The sequence below is a fragment of the Semicossyphus pulcher genome, unplaced genomic scaffold (genome assembly GCF_022749685.1).
Source record: "Semicossyphus pulcher isolate SPU_LCO1_2020_fin unplaced genomic scaffold, fSemPul1.0.p SCAF_8, whole genome shotgun sequence".
Classification (NCBI taxonomy): Eukaryota; Metazoa; Chordata; class Actinopteri; order Labriformes; family Labridae; genus Semicossyphus; species Semicossyphus pulcher.
In genome coordinates, this window is record NW_027211759.1 from 17082026 (window position 1) to 17101037 (window position 19012).

The 19012-nt window shown below is 43.0% G+C and overlaps 1 protein-coding gene across 1 annotated transcript; it reads left to right on the forward strand.

Annotated features, from left to right (window-relative positions):
- Nucleotides 1–4883: 4883 nt before the first annotated feature.
- On the forward strand, nt 4884–17987 carry elapor2a (endosome-lysosome associated apoptosis and autophagy regulator family member 2a). Its single transcript, XM_069686770.1, has 22 exons — nt 4884–5138; nt 7091–7211; nt 8685–8874; nt 8956–9103; nt 10197–10286; nt 10791–10896; nt 10997–11149; nt 11919–12007; nt 12107–12287; nt 12391–12519; nt 13274–13364; nt 13466–13568; nt 13653–13790; nt 14837–15100; nt 15181–15354; nt 15444–15630; nt 15814–15910; nt 16003–16104; nt 16210–16336; nt 16597–16775; nt 17058–17226; nt 17321–17987. Exons 1-22 carry the CDS (start codon nt 5040–5042, stop codon nt 17387–17389), a joined length of 3006 nt encoding a protein of 1001 aa, XP_069542871.1. The 5' UTR covers nt 4884–5039; the 3' UTR covers nt 17390–17987.
- Nucleotides 17988–19012: the final 1025 nt, after the last annotated feature.

Genomic DNA, 19012 nt, shown 5'->3' on the forward strand with positions numbered 1-19012 from the left:
CATTGATGTATTTATATGTTATTGGTGCTCTGTAGTTGGCTTGGCTATAAGCTTATTATAAGTCCTTCATAGTTCTGGGTACTTTAAACTGTGAAAATACATCACACATGCACCGATCATAGGTTTTATTAAATAAGATTAGTGGAAAAAAGTAAATTTTCCCCGAAAAGTGTGACGTTCGCGAACGATCCGATTCTTTTGAACGGCTCTTTAGTGTGAACGACGGGAACCGAGTCGCAGGTGAGAGACGTTCTTCTTATAGTTGATCCTAGATCCACTCCTCTTTATGCTGAATTACCACAGGTAGCTTTTTCAACTGCAACTTCGCTATACCACATGCAGCAGAATCATGTCGCCACAACATAGTGCCGACGGTGAGCAACATTATAACCCTCCACAAAGTTTGTTGCTTTTTTGTTGACATCTCTGTAGTCATACAGAGCGGTATCATAAATGTTGGCAAATCAATGATGTTGATTAATTGTTCCTACGTTATTCTGCTGTTTCCTTTTAAATTTTAACCCTAAACCTAGTAACATAAGCCCCCTGAAAAAAACAACAACAACAACAAACAAACGATGAGCTGTTCTTTTGAACGGCTCTTGGAAAGGAACGGACTCATAAGATCCGGCTCCCTTCAAAGAGCCGCAATTCCCAACACTAGTCTACGAATATCAAGTATAAAACGGAAAACTTAAAGCTCCTGTGAGGAGTTTTTCCACTGGTAATAAAAAGACAGAAATTAACTCTGATTACTCTATATGACCTACAAAAGCAAACCAGATCACCGGCGACAAGACTGATTATTTCTATATAGTTATTCTTAATGCCTGAAATTGCTGGCTGGCTAGGTGTCAGATGAAGCGATTAACTGCACGCTGCCTTTGTTTACATTTTCCAGGGCAAACATTTAAAGTGAGTGATACATATGACTGTTAAAGAAAGCAGGAGGAGATTGTTTGTTAAAAACCACCACTTAAGCTTATACAGGACAAAATCAGCAAAGAGATAAGAGGTACGGCTTTGTCCACAGGGGGCGCCAAAATCAACACAAACACAAAGTTCCTCACAGGAGCTTTAAGTGAATTTGAAATACCTCAATTTCAGCGTAACTGCAAATATTGTTCACTTCCCACCACTGTTGGTAACAAAACAAACTGAGGACAGCTGTCTTACCTTGGGCTGTCTGATGATGATGGAGGGTCTGGGGATTTGAGGATATTTCAGCTCCAGCTCGGGGCTGCAGTCAAACTCCAGCTCCTCATCCTCCGAGCTCTGGGAGAGGCTACGGCAGGGCGGAGGGGACTCAAAGCACGGGTCCTCATCTGCGTCCTGCTGGTGGCAGACGGAGATGGAGTTGGTACCGTTGACTTTACTGGTTCTGGTGGAGTGTTTTGAGATGCAGCTGATGGTCTTCTGAGCTCTTATGTGCTCTTGCGGACAGCCTGGTAGAGCTTCTGGCTGGGTTATAACAGGCTCTCCCGCAGGAAGTCCGTGGTTATTTCTGCTTCGCCTGGAGCTGCTTGACTCCTCCTGAGCAGGTGCTGGATCAGTGTTGACATCAGATGGATTACCGAAGCAGTGGCCCAGAGAGGAACACGGTAGCCCGTGCATGCTGGGGGATTCAAAGATGACCCAAAGAGAGAGTAAAATAAACCTTAAATGCACCCACATTTGGCGCATCAGGGGTTTCCCTGTGCGGGGGGCAACTTTAGGCAGTCCATCTAGAGTATCTTCTGGTACATTATCACAGACTTGAGCAGAGTATGAAAGATAAGCAGTAAGGAATACACATATTTGTCATTTTAGTAGGATAAAAGCACCACTATTCACACACCTGTGAAGTAACATGCACTAAAAACATCTCCTCATCCAGGGAAGACATTCAGGTTGCCAACAGATGTCCTCAAAAGATGTCCTACATTTCAGCATGTCCTCCATAGCAGAAGTTGTTGTCCTCTTGTACAGCAGAAGCTCTATCTTTAGGTTCTTCTGGACCATAAAAGCCCGGACTCTGTGGGTCGTCTCTCGGTCAGCAGGCCGATCTGTCAGCACGTCAATGTCTCTTTCTCTCACAGGAAATAGTTCCCCAGCTATGTTGCTCCTTTACAGAGGGTCACTCTTTCTTTAGCCATTCATAGTCCCTTGTCTGCATCCCTGACAACCTTTGTGTGTGTGTTCTAGAAAGTCTCAGGCTCTGTGTGTGTGTGTCAATGCAGGGTGTCTTGTTTCTTGAACCAGGTAGTCCCTGGTGTGTCGTGAGTTTGGAGGCTGGGTTTGGGCCACACGGACTCTGGTTACCATCTGATCCGGGGTCAGTTACTAATACATTCACCCTACACTTCCATACTATTAATTAATGAACTCATCTGATCACAGAGCAGTGGCCCAGAGTGTAAAAGGTTACTGGAGTGTTACAGATGGTTGAATATGAGAGTTCAAGTTACAGGCAAACACCGTAAGTGATAGGCCGCTGATGAGAAAGAGAAAGGAGGGGAGACAGACAGAGAGAGAGAGACAGGCACACGCACAAACACACACACACACAAACACACCTGGCATTTCACAGGAGAAACCCAGCTGCCCTTGGGTGCCGCCTTCTTAAATATTCATACAATCACATAAAGCAGACTTGCATCAATAGTTTATCCGGGCTGGTCTGCTGCTGTGTTTTTAAATGAAACATCAAGCGTAGCGTTATGACAAAAATACAGAGCATCTTATTGGTTGTTAGGTAGTTTTCGGCAGCTTTCCTAGATTTTGAGTGATTATTAAACATGTACAGCAGATAACAGTTTAAAGGTACAAACATTTGTCGGCTAAAATGTTTATAGACGTGTATATATATCAGTTAAACACAGCTGATATATGGAAGACGAATGAGGAAAGTCCAAATGTTGGATGATTAGCATACATTCTGTTGATTCTGCGAAGAGATGACCGAACAACCACGTTTCCTACAATAAAACCAGTGTCTCAAAAAGCAACTTCTATCAAACTGCATCCCATCATCTAAAGAGCCCTGCCTGTGTTCATGTCAGCAAAAGAAGGTGACATCTTTTGCAACCCTTGCAGTCCAAGGACCAGCACACTGGACAGAGGCTGTGACACACTTTGATGCAGCAGGACATAAATTATCCACGAGAGCGCCGCTGGAAAGCAGGTGATGATTTGAGGATATTTCAGCACCAGCTGCAGTCAAATTACTCATCATCCTCTGACAGTTAAACTTATGTTGTTTTTGTGATTCTTTATTCTGTTGTGCTTGCATTTTAAACTATTGAGTGTATAGTTTGTCCATATTGCCCACTCTAATCCATAACACAACATGCTTTGTTCTTCATGTGACTGTCTGGCACACCAAGCGTCCTCTCCTGCACACAGATCTCCTCCTGATACATGGAGAGATTGTGGTTCTCTCATTCAAGTCAGATAGTTGTCGGACTCAGTCTTGTAGTTATGGGTGTGCAGTTCGGAGACACACCAGATGCAACAACATCGCATTAGATGAAACTAAAAATATAGGTTGACGTCTGTATGCAAGTTAATTGGATATGATTAAAACCTATTCTTAAAGACATTTATTTATGAAAGACTAAACATTACTTTGGTGATAGTAATAAGCCCACATGTTGTGTTTTTCCTCTCTCATCATAAGGAACACACAGTGTCGTTTAGTCCAGCTTAATGTTGTGACTAACACACCTTGACTGACTAATTGAACCAGCGTTTGATTATAAAACATGCATGAGCTCTATTGTCTAAGATGTACACAGAGATATAGATGGACCTACTATTTAGAAACTAAGAGGGACCACATGAGAGTGTGTGATTAAAAGTTACTTTCTGTAATTCTACATTGATACATTATCTGCATGTAAATTCTAGTAGAATACTTAGAGGCACATATGAGAATGACGAATGAACCTTGTTTGAAAGTGAAAGCCTATTTATGCTCTATTTTAGTATGATAAACTAAGCCATGTTTGCAAGCTTTGAGTTAATTTTAACCAACTACTAACACTCTTATGTCATATTAAAGTGACGTCTCCTACACGACAGGTTTCCCTTCTTTAAAACAGACAGTAAAACCAGGTCCTAGATTTTAGACCTGAGAAAAATGCTACTCGCTATCACAGCTATATTAATTTAAATGGCCAATTATATCTGTCCATGCAAGTAATCCCATTTTGGCACAAAAATACAAAATCCCTTCTGTTGAAGAGCGTGGCCTCCCTCTGGCGGTCAGAGATATGAACTACATTTAAAGGCTACTACATCAAACCGAGGCTGGTTTGAAAAAGGGACACAATGCAGCTTTGGTATTTTTAAACTGTCTGTTCTCAAACAAATCCATCCCTCAACAAATCTGCAACAATGACCTCCACCGTGACATTGTCTTAGTGCTTAATTTTACTATATTTCACGTAAGCTAAATATGTATAGTTTGTAATTTATTATTTATTTTCTTTTTTTTTTTCTTTTGTCACGACAGCTACAACCGAACAACGTTTTTTCCCTTAGCAACGTCACAGGAGCGTCACAGCCGGTGGTTAAAGGCACACACATAACTGCGTCAAGTTAGCACATAGCGCCAGAAAGATACTACATGTGTAACCTCTTTGCCTTCAAAGTAAAGTGCCACATGATCAATTTTAAGAAAAAAGACGTATTATTTTACAATATGCGTACCGGTGTCCATATGAATAAAATCGAACCACAATTATTTGAAAAACAATCGTGAAAAAACGCACTGGTACGACGACCATCTCGTCATCTAGGCGTCGCACGTTTTACTTTTAAAACCTTAACCGGAAGTACTCCTGTATTCTGCCGAGCATGATTGTGATGAGCTAGCACTGGAGCGCACAGTCTGAGGATAATCGCAGGTGGTTAAGGGTTACAATCTGACGACGAGAGGCGAACGGAGCAGGTGTCGATTTGTGTTTGACCGAGCATTCATCTGACGCACGTTTATGAGACAATTTTCACTCCTGGATCGAGGTTGTCGTGTTTTTTCTCTCCCTCGATGATCCACAATGCGGTCCTCGGCTCGGTTCGTCGCCAGTTGCGCTCTCATCATCCTCTTTACGCTCGGGCTGATTGACGGGGCTAAAGGACAGCGGCAGTGTAGTGAGGTGAGAGAAGCCACAGCCGATCAATAAGATTTCCTCCCCATTCCTCTTTCTGTGCTTTTATTGTGAAAGCCTTCTGCATGCAATGCCAATTAGGAAAACGCACTGATTGGGATCCTGCACTGACAGTGTTGTTAATCCAATTATCAAAACAAATACGATTAAAATTTGATGACATATTTCCGGCCGATTTGAGGTATGATGTCCAAAATTAAAGCCTCATCATCAGTTGCAGCAGTTTGTTCTGTCTGTTGAGAGTTAGTGTAAACAATATGGAGGAGCATGAATCTCTGATTAGGTCTGGTGTGTGTTGAACTTCACTACTCAGTGCTGGTCAGGCTGTTATCAGTTTCCTGCATGGTCTGGCTTTTCCTTCCCTTTGCTCTGGCTCTGCTCAACACCTCCTCAACCTCGGCTGGCAACAGACTCAAACACTGACCGTCTCTAAGTAGAAGAGAAACATTCCTCAATTATTGGCTCAATCTCTGTTTTCACCTTGGCACAGAGATGAATGTAGCGCCCAGGGTAATGCATATACAGCTCTTGTTTACTTTATAATAAACTCTTCTGGGATGACAATAGAGGACATTACAGCTGATCCGATGCCTTGCACAAGTAACAGACTTACAATGCATGCATTGCATTCCTTATTATATCCCTCCCACACTTCAAAATGATACACTATTTTGTATGCACCTATGACATACAACCCAATAAAAACTTTTTAAATTTGCAGTTGTAACATGACGCATGACACAGTTCAGGTGAGGTAAACATTTATATAAGGCAGTTTATCTGGGTTTAAAATGAATGAACAGAGTTGTTCCGATAACAATATACCGTTACCAGCCTATGATACTGCCTTAAATGTGGTATTGGTTATGGACAAGGTTGCAATGCACCAATCAGATATTACAACCATTACCTCTTAAAAAAACTCTGGCGCTGACATGACGATAACAAATAACAGAGAATGTTAGTCAAAGCAATCAGTGTTTCCCACCATTATTATGTTTATCTTTTATAAATCTCAGTCGTATAGGAGTGGTACCCTGTACCAGCCAATACGCAGAATTTGTTTCTGGAAGGAAAAAACGGCATCAGAACATCTCTCTCCAGAAGTAGAAGCTCTTAAGCTTAATTATAGTGTGAAATCTGCCATATCAGTGATTGGCCACAGCTCTGGTAAGAGTCACAAGAGATAATGAGGGTTTAGTGCAACAGAGTTCAAAACACTTTCCTTCTCTTAGTAGATTCCTCTTGTTTGAATCACTGCAGCTATGATGTTAAAACGTTTAATTTATTCTCCTCTCAGCCTCTTTTCACTTGTCGTTTATAATCACTGTGACTGTGCTTTATCACAGACCCACATACAGCAGCGTAAATCATTCCACACACAACAGCCTGCATGCAACGTGGTGTCAAAATCTGCTTTGGCTCAAGGAACAACATTATGTAAACTGTCAGAAATGAGGCCACCTTCTCTGTACACAGAAAGATGTGCAGAAGCTCTAAGGAGGCGAGAAACATCAAGCTAACGGCTCTCAATCCAGGCCATGGATTAAAACATGACGACGTGTTATAAACTGGTCAAACAGTCGTTCTAAAAAAAGGTGCCAGCAAAAAGCCTCTGTCACCGTCCCATCACCCCCTGCTCCCATCGCCGTGGAGATGGTATGTTGTGTATCCCGGGGAAACAAGAGTGGCTGCTGCTTGAGAGATAACAGCGTAACAGGCGGTCATGCTTTCAGCAGCTGGAAAAGGGAGTTAATTTCAGCCTCTGTTGCTAATGCAGTCCCTGCATCCATTTAGTCGGCTCTGATTTGCAACCAGAACGACATGACGCACACTCTGATAGGGTGGAGGCCTCTTGTGGTGTGAGGTTTACTGACCTGCCTGTTTGGGTCCAAGACAGTTGTGGGGACTGATTTCTTATGTGTGTGTGTTATTGGCAGACGGACTACTACTACGAGTACACAGAGTGTGACAGCACAGGATCTCGCTGGAGAGTGGCCATCCCGCAGAGCCCCGGGGCCTGCACTGGACTACCAGAGCCAGTGCGCGGCACTGAGTGCAGTAAGTATAAGTGTGTGCAAGAGAGTGATAGTTGATGTGTCTTATCTGTAGCCTGGAATTTCCAGCACAACAACCTGCATGACCCTGTTTGGAGATCCGCCGGCCAATAATCTCAGAGCAAAACACTGTCACATAATTGTCCTCGGCTGCCATAAGCTATATCACCAAAGGGCCATGTTGTCTTATTTTATCTATAAGGTGTAGTTCATGCAGACAACTCCAACATCTGTGCCTGTGAGAAAAAGAGTCCTAATAGAGTTTATAAGCTATGAACAAAAGGGGGATACACTCAGCTAGAGGCCCATGTAGCTATGGATTACAGTACAAGTCAGCGGTAATGCTTTGCCAAGGAAACCACTCTGCCAAGGAGATTGAAAGTCATAGGTATTGTTAATTTTTTTGTTGCCAGGGAGGTACTCAAGATACATACCACTGGTGGTGCCAAGTTCCTTATCACAATGGAGCCATGAAGACTTTTAATGTGTAAAAACAACCGTATAATGCGTATAAGGTGACCATACATGTTCATTATCTAACCTCCTGAGAACAGGTTCGCTCTGAGCTGCAACACGACTTCACTAATGGCTGAAGTGAATTTAGGTTTTGATCTCAGAATTTTAACAAATCTAACAAAAAATGACACCTAAAAAACAACCTGTCCTACCTTTAGGGTAATCAGGAGTGAAATCTGAGTGTGAGCTTGTGTTCTTACCTCAGTGTTTTGCATTGTATAAGCTCCATTAAAAGGACGCTTTCCTCATTTCCGTCCACATTGTTCGTAGCCGTTAGCAGATCATGTTGCATTCCTCTGCGAACATCTTTTGTTTTTTAGACATTTTTTGTTTCCTTCTTCCTCTTCAGAGTCCTTCGAATTTCTCTGGAAGAACAACATACTTTTTTTTTTACCCCACAGCACATGACAAACTCGTACAAAGATAAGATCATTAAATTTACTGCACCATGATTTGCACTTAATCAGGTTAAAAGTTCCTTGTTACATTGCCAACAAACTGTTCTTAAATCACATCATATCTTTAAGTAATTCCTGTTTCCTGCATTAAGACATACTGCTCACCCTCCGATAGAGTCTACTTCACAAACTGAATACCCACACACGTTTTTCTGTATGCAGTGTTTGCTTTCAAGCGTTAAGAGGCACAACATTAGCATTTGACCAGGTCAGGTATGAGGAAAAGCTGACGCTGTCCGAACACTTCCGGGTGCAGAAGACGCGATGGCTCGGTCGATAAAGAGCACAGAGAAAGACACAGTGTGTAACAGGATGTATGGATTAAGTTCCCTCATCACTGAGGCTGCATTATACTGACTGCAGCAGTGATTTGCACAATCATTTCTCCCTCACCTTCAGGCTGTGATTTCGATATTCTTTGTACAGTTTTTCAGCAGAATGTAAAATCCTTTATCTTATTTTTGCATATCTCTGTGTTTGTTTCTTCCCTCTGTGTCCTCCAGCCTTCTCATGCAAAGCCGGGGAGTTCCTGGAGATGTCGGCTCAGGAGTGCACTCAGTGTGCAGCAGGAAGCTACTCCCTCGGCAGCGGCGTGCGCTTCGACCAGTGGGATTCCATGCCGGCTGGATTCAGTAGCCTGGCAACCTCCCTGGAAGTCAGTCCCCACGGAGATGACAGGCTCTCCTGCAACAGGTTTGGAAATAGTATGCATTAATAATTGACACTCGCATTGTTGGTGCAAAATGAATTTACGTACATATATTTTTCTCGTAGTTCTTCCTGGGTGCCTCAAGGAAACTACCTGGAGTCCAACAGGGACGAGTGCACGGTCTCCCTCATCTACGCTGTCCACCTGAAGAAACAGGGCTCAGTCAGCTTTGAGTACCAGTATCCAGACAACAACCTGCTCTTTGAGTTCTTTGTGAGTTTGTTTTCATCATTTTTCTTTTATCTCTTTACTTCTGGGAAATTATATCGATCTATATGTTTAAGTGGATTCTGAGTGAGTGCAGGCAGTGTGTTTGTGTATAAACCGCAAGTAAAATGCTCTGTAAAGCCTCGGGAGGACTGTGGAGGAGTTTACTTCGCAGCAAGTTCAACATACGCAGGCTTTCTTTGAGTTAGCCGGCTCAAACCTAAAACCCCTGTCAGAGATAATCAGTGTAGTGGTAGTATATATCATCTTCTTTTGTTAACCCAGGTGGCAGGGTCTTCTTCAAAAATAAGGGGCACTCACTCAACTCACAAATTTTCTCTTCCCACCCTGATGGTGCCACACACAAAAATGCCACACTACGTGTAACTTGTTGTGTTCAAACACATTATCTCTCGAAGGAGCCACAAATTCAATATGTGTTTTCAAGATAAAACCTTAAGTTGGATTAGATCAGTGGTTTCATGACTGGCATCCAGAAAGATTTCCAGTGTGTATGAGCCTCACTTCTGTATTTTTAGTTTTACATTTTTTAGGGCTACTATAATACTGATTTTAAAGGTAACATTTCAACCAGTCAACATATGGAGGTAGATTAAGTACATTTCTGAGCCCTAATTGAAAAAAATAGACCTTTCATTAAGGATAGGTTTTTGCTTTTGCACTAGCATGTTTCAACAAAAGGTATTTAGAGGTGTTTTGCTTATTGACCTCAACACCAGAGTAGTGCCAAAATTGTACTACTTTAACTTTCCAGTTCCCAAAGTTCCCAAACCTGCAGAAACACCCCAAATCTAGTTTCCTGGTAAATTAATAAATATTGCAAGGAGTAGCTGAGTAGCCTAGTTTTGAGAATGTGTCTATTTTTTATTGATACTAATGTGCTCCTTTCCTACATTATATTTTAAGATTTAGATTAGATTTAAAACTACCCTTGTTAAGTTATCACCAGCCATCTGAGTTGTAGCTACAATACTAGCAGCGTCAAATGGACTTTGTAGGAAATGCTTTCTGTGATAACTGTTGGTCAAGATGAATAATGTCTGCATCTCTTTTAAAGTGAAAATATGTGCTTGTTTAGATCCAGAACGACCAGTGTCAGGAGATGGATCAGTCCTCTGATGCAAAGTGGCTCAAGCTCACCAATCATGGTGAATGGGCAACACATACGGTAAGTGCTTCATGCCCACAATAGCTATAAGACGGCTCTTTTGGCAGCTGACTTTGATCCTCTTAATGAATGTGTTGAACTCCGGCTGAGCAGTGAGAAATGGGTGGATACGAGCAGGAAGCCCGTTGGTATACAGAGACGGGCTGTGCGCTCACATCTCTTGTTATTGTCTCCAGTATTTTTCCAGTCACAGTAAAATGAGTGTCTGTGTATATTTCCAGCTCCAGCATTGTGTGTAAAATTGGCAATTAGTTTTAATGTAGGGAGGAGTGTTGAAACAATGTGTGGGTCGTCTTTGGAGCATGAAATAGTTATTTTTCTTGGGTTGATTAAATGTTTTATTTCCATTTGAATTAAAATGGCTGTGTGCAGCTTTTCTCTTAGTCATTTTCGGATAATATATCTACATAAAGCAAACCCTTATTTATAACTGAACCTGCCCTGTTTATAATACAGCTGCTTCCCTGATAATACATGAAACAGTGATGTTGATGTGTGTTCCAGGTGAACCTGAAATCTGGCACCAACATCCTGTACTGGAGGACAGGTGGAGTCCTGGTGGGGACCAAAGTGGTGAAGCCTGTCTTGCTGAAAAATGTTCAGATAGAAGGTCAGTAAACAAACGTGCCTCTCTTGTTCGTCCTTCTCAGTGTAATCAGTGACAAATCAATTCAATATTTATTTTCCTTTTGATTTTTTTTGTCTGTCAGGAGTGGCCTACACATCAGAGTGTTTCCCGTGTAAGCCGGGGACGTTCAGCCACGTCCCAGGCTCCTCCACGTGTGACCCCTGTCCTTGGAACACCTTCTCCGGCCACGGTGCCAGCTCCTGCACCCCCTGTAACACCTCCACTCAGTATGCAGGTAGGAGCCCACGCTGATGAACAGGAAAAAGATGTATAAACAGATATTCCTAAAGCATATACGCAGTCGAAAGATAGGAAGAGAGCTTGCCCTATTTTCAGCCACATTAGTCAGACTTTAGAGTTAGAAGTGTGCTTGTTAGCTCAGTGCAGGGGGCCGGTGTGATCGCGAGGGAGATGATGTATGGAGTGTTCTCTTGTATTTTCCATAAAGCTCTTACATCACTTATATTTGACAAACTTGCTTCCTAATACACTACTTCCCTATTTCACTTTAGTGTATTTTGCTGCAGGGATTCACTTGAAAATTGATCTCCACATCTCGAAGTTTAAATTCCACTTCATGCACTTCCTGTTTAGTAAGTCGCTGAGTAGTGACTGTGACACGGCTTCTGTATTCAGAACATACTACATATTTAATTCAGTACACCTCTTTATGCATATTGTATGACCCCTTTGCTCCACTGCTGTGTTTTGGCCGAGTTTCCTACTAAAGCAGTCTTCAATAAGAGCAAATTATTCCCTCTGTTCCTCCTTTATTTGTCATCTGATTCACTGTAACAGTTTTGTTACAGTATTGTATTTCAACTCCATACTCGATTTGTGTGTTTAAATGATTCAGCTTGATGTCTTTATGCACTTTTTAAGTTATTATTTATTCAACTACTACAGTGTTTTGGGAATTCTGGGTAGAGTTGCTCCTTTAAATCATATATTTATTTGTTTTTTCGAACTCACGTTTTGTCCTATCTTTACTTTTCTTCCCCCAGCTGAGGGATCCGCTGTGTGTAAAGACAAACCTCCCTGTTCCAAGAGGGACTATTTCCAGATCCACACAGCATGTGACCATGACGGCAAGGTGAGAGAAAAGAGGCCACTTTTAGCTTAATTACACAGACACATCCCGTTCTGTAATCACAGTTTCTCTCCTCTTCATCACTGCTGTGTGTTATTTCAGACGCAGATCATGTATAAGTGGATTGAACCTAAGATCTGTCTGGAGGGCGTGACTGGAGCTGAGTCTCTGCCCCCGAGCGGAGAGCGAGAGCCCTGCCCCCCCTGTAACCCTGGTTTCTATAACAATGACACAGCCACCTGCTCACCATGCCCACCTGGGACCTATTCTAATGGGATAAAACGTACAGACATTTATATTCTGTTTCTGTCCGCCATTTTTCTTCTACTTTTGTTTTTCATCTGCTTGGTTTCCTAATTGTGTTTTTCACTGTGTTCATCCCGCAGCGTGTACGCAGTGTCCTGCAGGCACTGAGCCCACCCTGGGTTACGAGTATAAATGGTGGAATATTCTTCCTGCAAACATGAAGACCTCCTGTTTCAACGTGGGCAACTCCAAGTGTGACAGTATGAACGGTGGGTTATCTTTGCCTTTCTCTTCCTGTAGGCCACTATTAATGGAATGTTTCAAGATTGTGGGAAGTACATTTATAATGTATTATTTTTATAGCAAGTTAGTTAATCATCAATACCACTTTCAGTACTCTCATTCAGTACTTAAATATGATGCTGATGCCAAGAGATTGTTAAATTAGCTAAGCACAACGGCTGGATACAACAGTAAGATAGCTAGCTAGCTAGCTAGAGTCTAGCTCGTCTAGCTTGCTTGCTAGCTAGCTAGAAAACTGTCCTACCAGCAGCTCCAAAGGTCGCTTATGAACACGCTGGGCACTTTAACTTCCTGAATGTCTTACAAGCCAAGAGATTGTTAAATTAGCTAAACACAAAGGCTGGATACAACAGGAAACTGGAATCTAGCTAGAGTCTAGCTAGCTAGAAAACTGTCACTTATGAACGCGCTGGGCACTTTATCTTCCTGGTTATCTGGCAAACTCATGTTGACAACAACACTTTTGCTCTTGTACAGGCTTCCTCTTGTTCCCAGTCTTTGTGCATAGCTATGCTAACCGGCTGCCGGCTGATGTATATGCAGTAGGCACGTGAATGTGGTGTCAATCTTCTCATGTAACTCTCAGCAAGAATAGAAAAGATGAACTTTTCCCAAAATGTAGAACTGTTCTTTAATGTAGATTGACGGAGTTGATCCAGTCAATGTCACCATAATGTTTATTAGAATAGTAGAATAATATGGACTTGTTTTGTCCTTCAGGCTGGGAGGTGGCAGGCGATCACATCCAGAGTGGAGCGGGAAGTTCAGATAATGATTACCTCATTCTCAACATCCACGTTCCTGGCTTCAAGTAAGTACAGTCATGTTGTGTTTTTCACTTTCGCCACTAAGCTATGTGTTTGTTATTTGTGGTGACTAATTTCCCTCTCCTTTGTATGTATCGGCTCTCAGGCTCCCCACGTCTGTGTCCAGCCAGTCTGGGGCAGAGTTTGGCCGCATCACGTTTGAATTTGAAACTTTGTGCACAGCTGACTGCGAGCTTTACTTCATGATGGTGAGAATATCTGCTGACAGATGTTGGCTGCTACTTACACATTTATAAAGACAAAGCGAATAAAGTGGCTGTGTTTTTTTTTAGGATGTAAACAGGAAGAGCACGACGGTTGTTGAGTCATGGGAGAGAACAAAAACCAGGCAGTCGTACACGCACGTCATGACAAAGAACGCCTCGGTTTCTTACACATGGGCTTTCCAGAGGACAAACCAACCCTCAGATGTGAGTATGAGTTCACTTCTTTCATTTATATTTATTTTTAAATTATTAGTCTGTGTGATTTTTTTTTTTTGTATTCTCAGTTTTAGTGTTTCAATTAAATCCTGTCAAAAAATGCCGCAGCCTAAAGTTCACATGTAAAACTGCAAAACACAAAACACTGAACATACTGGGATTAATCATGTTTTGAATCCATAGTTCGTGCTAAGGATCGGGGATGTTTCATACCCCTCCATATCAGTGTATGAACATTATCGAGACTAAGAGGAATAAACACAAGCTTTTAAACTTGGAGAGCTTGTGACTGAAAAAATGCTTGGTCATGATCACACACACAGAGGAGTTAAACTGTAAGATGTATAATTACAGTGACAATGAAAATCTCACATTATCTTAATGTATGAGTAATAATATTAACAAATTTACCATGCTCAGCAGAAGGAAGAAAATACTAACTTATTAAACCAGAAGATGTTTATGTTGTTGCATATCCATAATGAACGTCCGTGCTGAGCTGTAGAGGTCCGGCCACAGACCCAAGATTTGTCCTCTTTCTTTAATTGGATCAGGAAGCCTCTCCTTTTGTCTTGAGTTTGAACCTTCATATTCATTGTCTTATGTTGAGAAACCAGACGGCTCTTAAAAAAAGTTCAAACCACAACTGGGACCGCCGGAAATCTTGTAAATCCTCTCCACACTTGGTACACCAAACACTCCCTTCTGTCATGTATTAAAGATAGTTTCTGAGGTGGTGCTAGAGTTGAAACCAAACCACAAGTTAAACAGACTTCTTTGTCCGTATGCTCACTAAGTACCTTGCATGGACCTTCTGGGGAAGGGCATTTAGTACAGGAGCCTACAACTTCAATGAATCATTAACTTACTCCTTTGAATAAGGGCATGTCAAAGCATTTGTTCAAAAGCCCCTGAAGAAGTTGGTTTGCTTTTATATAAACCCGTATAAACTCCCCTACAGCTATAATCAGCACACTCTGAATCAATGCTCAATCAAATATCACTCTCTTCTTGTTTCTCTGCCGTGCTCTCAGATACGCAGGAACGTCAACGACGTGGCGCGCCTCTACTCCATCACAGTGAGTAACGCTGTGGACGGGGTGTCTTCCGGCTGCCGGGCCTGCGCCCTCAGCACCCAGCCCTCCAGCTCTGCGTGCGTGCCGTGCCCACCTGGACATTACATTGACGCACAAACCAGCCAGTGCACAGAGTGTCCGAGCAACACGTACCTCGTGTCTCACGCCACGCCGGGCCCAGACGCCTGCAAACCCTGTGGACCGGCCAGCAAGAGCGACAAGGTTTGATTCAATCAGGCTTGGTTATTTTTGGGAAACTTTAAAATATATACCTGTATTAATGTGTTGTTGTTTTTTTGCAGGACCACAGGTTATGTTACAGCAACTGTCACTTCACACACACAGACGGAAACGTCACTCTGACTTACGACTTCAGCCTCCTCGGGTCTGTGGGATCGCTGATGAACGGTCCGAGCTTTACCTCCAAAGGAACCAAATACTTTCATAATTTCAACATCAGCCTGTGTGGAGGACAGGTGTGAAGACAAGAACACACACACAGAAAATACAAGATAGTGTTTATAAATGTAATACCTCTGCTTATTGCTCTTCTTCTTCATTCCAGGGCCAGCTGGCAGTGTGCACTGACAACGTAACGGACCTCTCAATCGCCGACTCCCAGAGAGAGAAAGGCGAAGGAGCCAACGCCGTCAAGACCTTCATCTGTCAGTCGACAATAATCCCAGCTAGTGGACGAGGCTTCCACACGGCGCTGGCGTCGCAGTCCATTAACCTGGCTGACACATTCCTCGGTTAGTGAGCGTAAGATGCAGAGTTTGGAGAGCTGCATTTTAGAATGTTTAATACTGCTGTCACTGCTTTAAAAGACGACACGACAAGATTATTTGTCAAGAGAGGGAGTTTTAAAAGCTTAATTCATTTTTGAGATGACAGAAAAAACACGAATTAAGTCTTTCTTTGTATAATAATAACAGGAGCGACTGTGGAAAACAAACTGGATGGAATAAGGTCCAGACCGGAGCTCTACCCACAGACGTCCAAGAAAGTTCCTGATGTCAACTTCTTCTACAGGTACCTCCATTGTTCCAGATATTTGTTTCTTCTTCTTTAAGACGTATTGCTGTAATGTTTGTCTTTTGTTCTGCGTTATTTTTGTCGTTAAGGTCCTTGGAGGCGACCTCGTCTTGCGAGTCCGGCCGGAGCGCCGTGGTGACACTTCGCTGTAACCCAGAGAAGAACACTAAAGGAGATCTCTCAGTTCCCAGGTACAACACCTCTGTCACTGTTTATCTAGTCGCCTGTATAAAACTAAACATTTATCTGTGCTGTAATGTGGGATGAACTGACAGCCTGTGTTTGTGTTGTAACAGTCAGTGCCCTGCAGGAACCTGTGACGGCTGCACCTTTCACTTCTTGTGGGAGAGCTCGGGAGCGTGTCCCACGTGCACGGAGAGAGACTACCATCAGATAGAGGGAGCCTGCAAGGGAGGACAGCAGGTGCGTGTGGACACAGAGTTGTGCCATAAGTACTGGGATTACTTGTGTACTGGAGCACAGATTTATTGTGATTCTTGAGTCAATCACATCAGATTTGGATTGAAACAATGAGCATCCTGTGCAGAGAAGAGAAATTATAGCCTAATACTTTGTAATTCCAACATCCAATCACACAATATTGATGCAAACACCCTTAAAGCTGAAAGACAGCACTTAAAGAGTGTTTGTTTCACTTCTTATTTAACGCCTTCTTGTTAAAGGACTTGCTGTACGTGTGGACGGAGCCGAAGCTGTGTATGGGAGGCGTTACCTTACCTGAAAAGAAAACGTTGCCTTGTGAGGGGATGGAGTTCTGGGTCCGGCTCGGTGCAGGGACGGTAGCCTTCACTGCGGTGCTGCTCGTCTCCCTCACCTGCTACTTCTGGAAGAAGAACAAAAGGTGAGATTTGTAACCTCTTATTTCCCCCCCCCTTTTCTCTTCCTGCTCATTTACCTTGTTGCTGTATTCTTTTTTTTCTGCACTATTGTCTTTTCCTTTTCTCCCCCTTTCCTTCCACAGCTCACCAGCTTCCTTAAATTCCAACTTCATCTCCTCCTCTCTTCCAAACCCCCTCTCGTCTGATCCCATACCTCCTGCAAACTGTTTCTGTCAATATTCATATGGACAACATTATTCCTCTTTTTCCTGTAGTGTTGATTCTATCACTTCTCTCTTTGCTAGGTTGGAATACAAGTACTCCCGTCTGGTGATGTCTGCCAATAAGGAGTGTGAGATGCCAGGAGCTGACAGCTGCGCCGTGATGGAGGGAGAGAACGAGGGAGACATGGAGGATGATGTTGTGTACACAAAACCTTCTCTGCTGGGAAAACTCAAAGCCATAGCATCCAAGGTGAGAGTCATGGCATAGTTTACCTTTTAAAATCTCACTGAGGTAAATGTCTTTTAAACTAATGCAAAATGAACGTGTTTGTCTTTGTTTGTAGGGAAACGGAGAGAAATATGAACACGTGCAGCTGAACTCGTCTCATTCCAAAGCGCTGGTCTGGAGCTAAAGACGCGGCGACGTGATGCGTGGAAGTGAGGGGAGAGATAGAACCCTCAAGAGACTTTCCACTGAGCACCCCTTTAACCAACCGCCCCCCTTTCTGAGCTTAGGTACCTGGAACTGTGTGTGCAAACACACACATATACACACATCACGCACCTGGAGCCAGGTTCAGAGAAGTCACACGAACACGGTGGCCTTAACGCTCGGTACGACAGAGCCGTCCAACAGGAAGCAGAGGACTGTGAAGCAGGTGTGTGTGATGGACACTTCCAGGTTATACTCTGATTAAAACCGATGTCAGAGCGGCTGTTAGAAGAGCTCAGGGTGAGACGAGGACCGAACTGATTGCTGTTCTTTTTTGTTTATATTGATTTCAGTCTGTGTAGTGTTTAATATTCCTTTAGATGGTGTCGTTTGCCATCACCAGGCTGAGTTTGTCATAGACGTTTACACAGACTGGTTTACTCTGGCCGCTATCTTCTCATCTGTTTGTTCTGCTGCTGACACATTCTGCTGAAAATGAAGATGTCATGTGAGACGAGGTGAGGTTGTGGTGTTGACTGTCCATGAACGTCAAATAAATTATGATGTATTTATGTAAACGTGGACCCGGTTTGATTTATTCACCTGCGACCAATTCACTGTCCACTGCAGGGCTCAGAGACAGAGGGCGGGACACTGAGCTATGCAATGGGACATTTGATCAATCTTGCAAAAGCCTCCATCACTTTTTATACATACTGTTGGAAAAATTCTTAAAGCTCCTGTAAACCCAAATCCACAAAATCCTTCTTACTGTGTAATTTAGGGTCTTATGTACACACTAGTCAGCATCTTAAAAGTTTTAGAAATTAGGTTTCATCCAAACTAGTTATTGCCATTCTTTCTTTGTTAACTTCCCTGACGCTGGGGTTAAATTGGGCGTGGTTATGTTGTCCCGCCCTCTCAGGTACAATAACACTTCTCGGCTCGCGATCAATCTTCCTCTCTGAGTCTGACCTAACTTGTGTCCACCCTGAACGTCTCTGCACATACCTGTTGCAGTTACCTACCTAAGGATCGCCTTTTCCCCCATCATGCCTGTGTGTGCTGTCCCCGGGTGCACATCCACCATTTGAGATGACGACGTGTCATTCTTTTTATTTTGTAAATGCGGCGGACTTGGAGAAGCAGCAGTGGGGAGCGGGGCCAGTAGCGGTGCAGAGAGCAGAGGTGCAGGTGTGCTGGGGGACTGAAGCAAAGTGGTCAGATTAAAGTTGTGAATTAAAACTTAATGAGGTGAAGAAGAGAGTACAATTAAAGTGTGGAAGTAAGAAATAACCATCAAGAATGAGGGCAGCTACAGTTGACAGCAATAGTTTTGATATGATGTGCACATGCACACATATCTGGGTGGTACAACAAACCCTCTTTCCTGCTGCTGAAAAACATCCTAGAGGAAACACTGCTTTCCCATGCGCCATTGTTGTGTTGACAGTTGCCATGAGAACGCGGACAGGCGGACCCCGGCAGGTGTCAATCAACATGGGATCTGCCACGCCTACACAGTCCTGAGAAGTGGTCTGAACATTTATTTTCACTCAGATTTTTGTGGATGCTTTATGACACACTCAACTCTCATATATGC

Coding starts and splice junctions, on each gene's coding strand:
- elapor2a (XM_069686770.1), top strand. CDS start 5,040: ATGCGGTCCTCGGCTCGGTTCGTCGCCAGTTGCGCTCTCATCATCCTC. Junction 13,365..13,465: donor ATCCACGTTCCTGGCTTCAA/GTAAGTACAGTC, acceptor ATCGGCTCTCAG/GCTCCCCACGTCTGTGTCCA. Junction 16,105..16,209: donor GGAGATCTCTCAGTTCCCAG/GTACAACACCTC, acceptor GTGTTGTAACAG/TCAGTGCCCTGCAGGAACCT.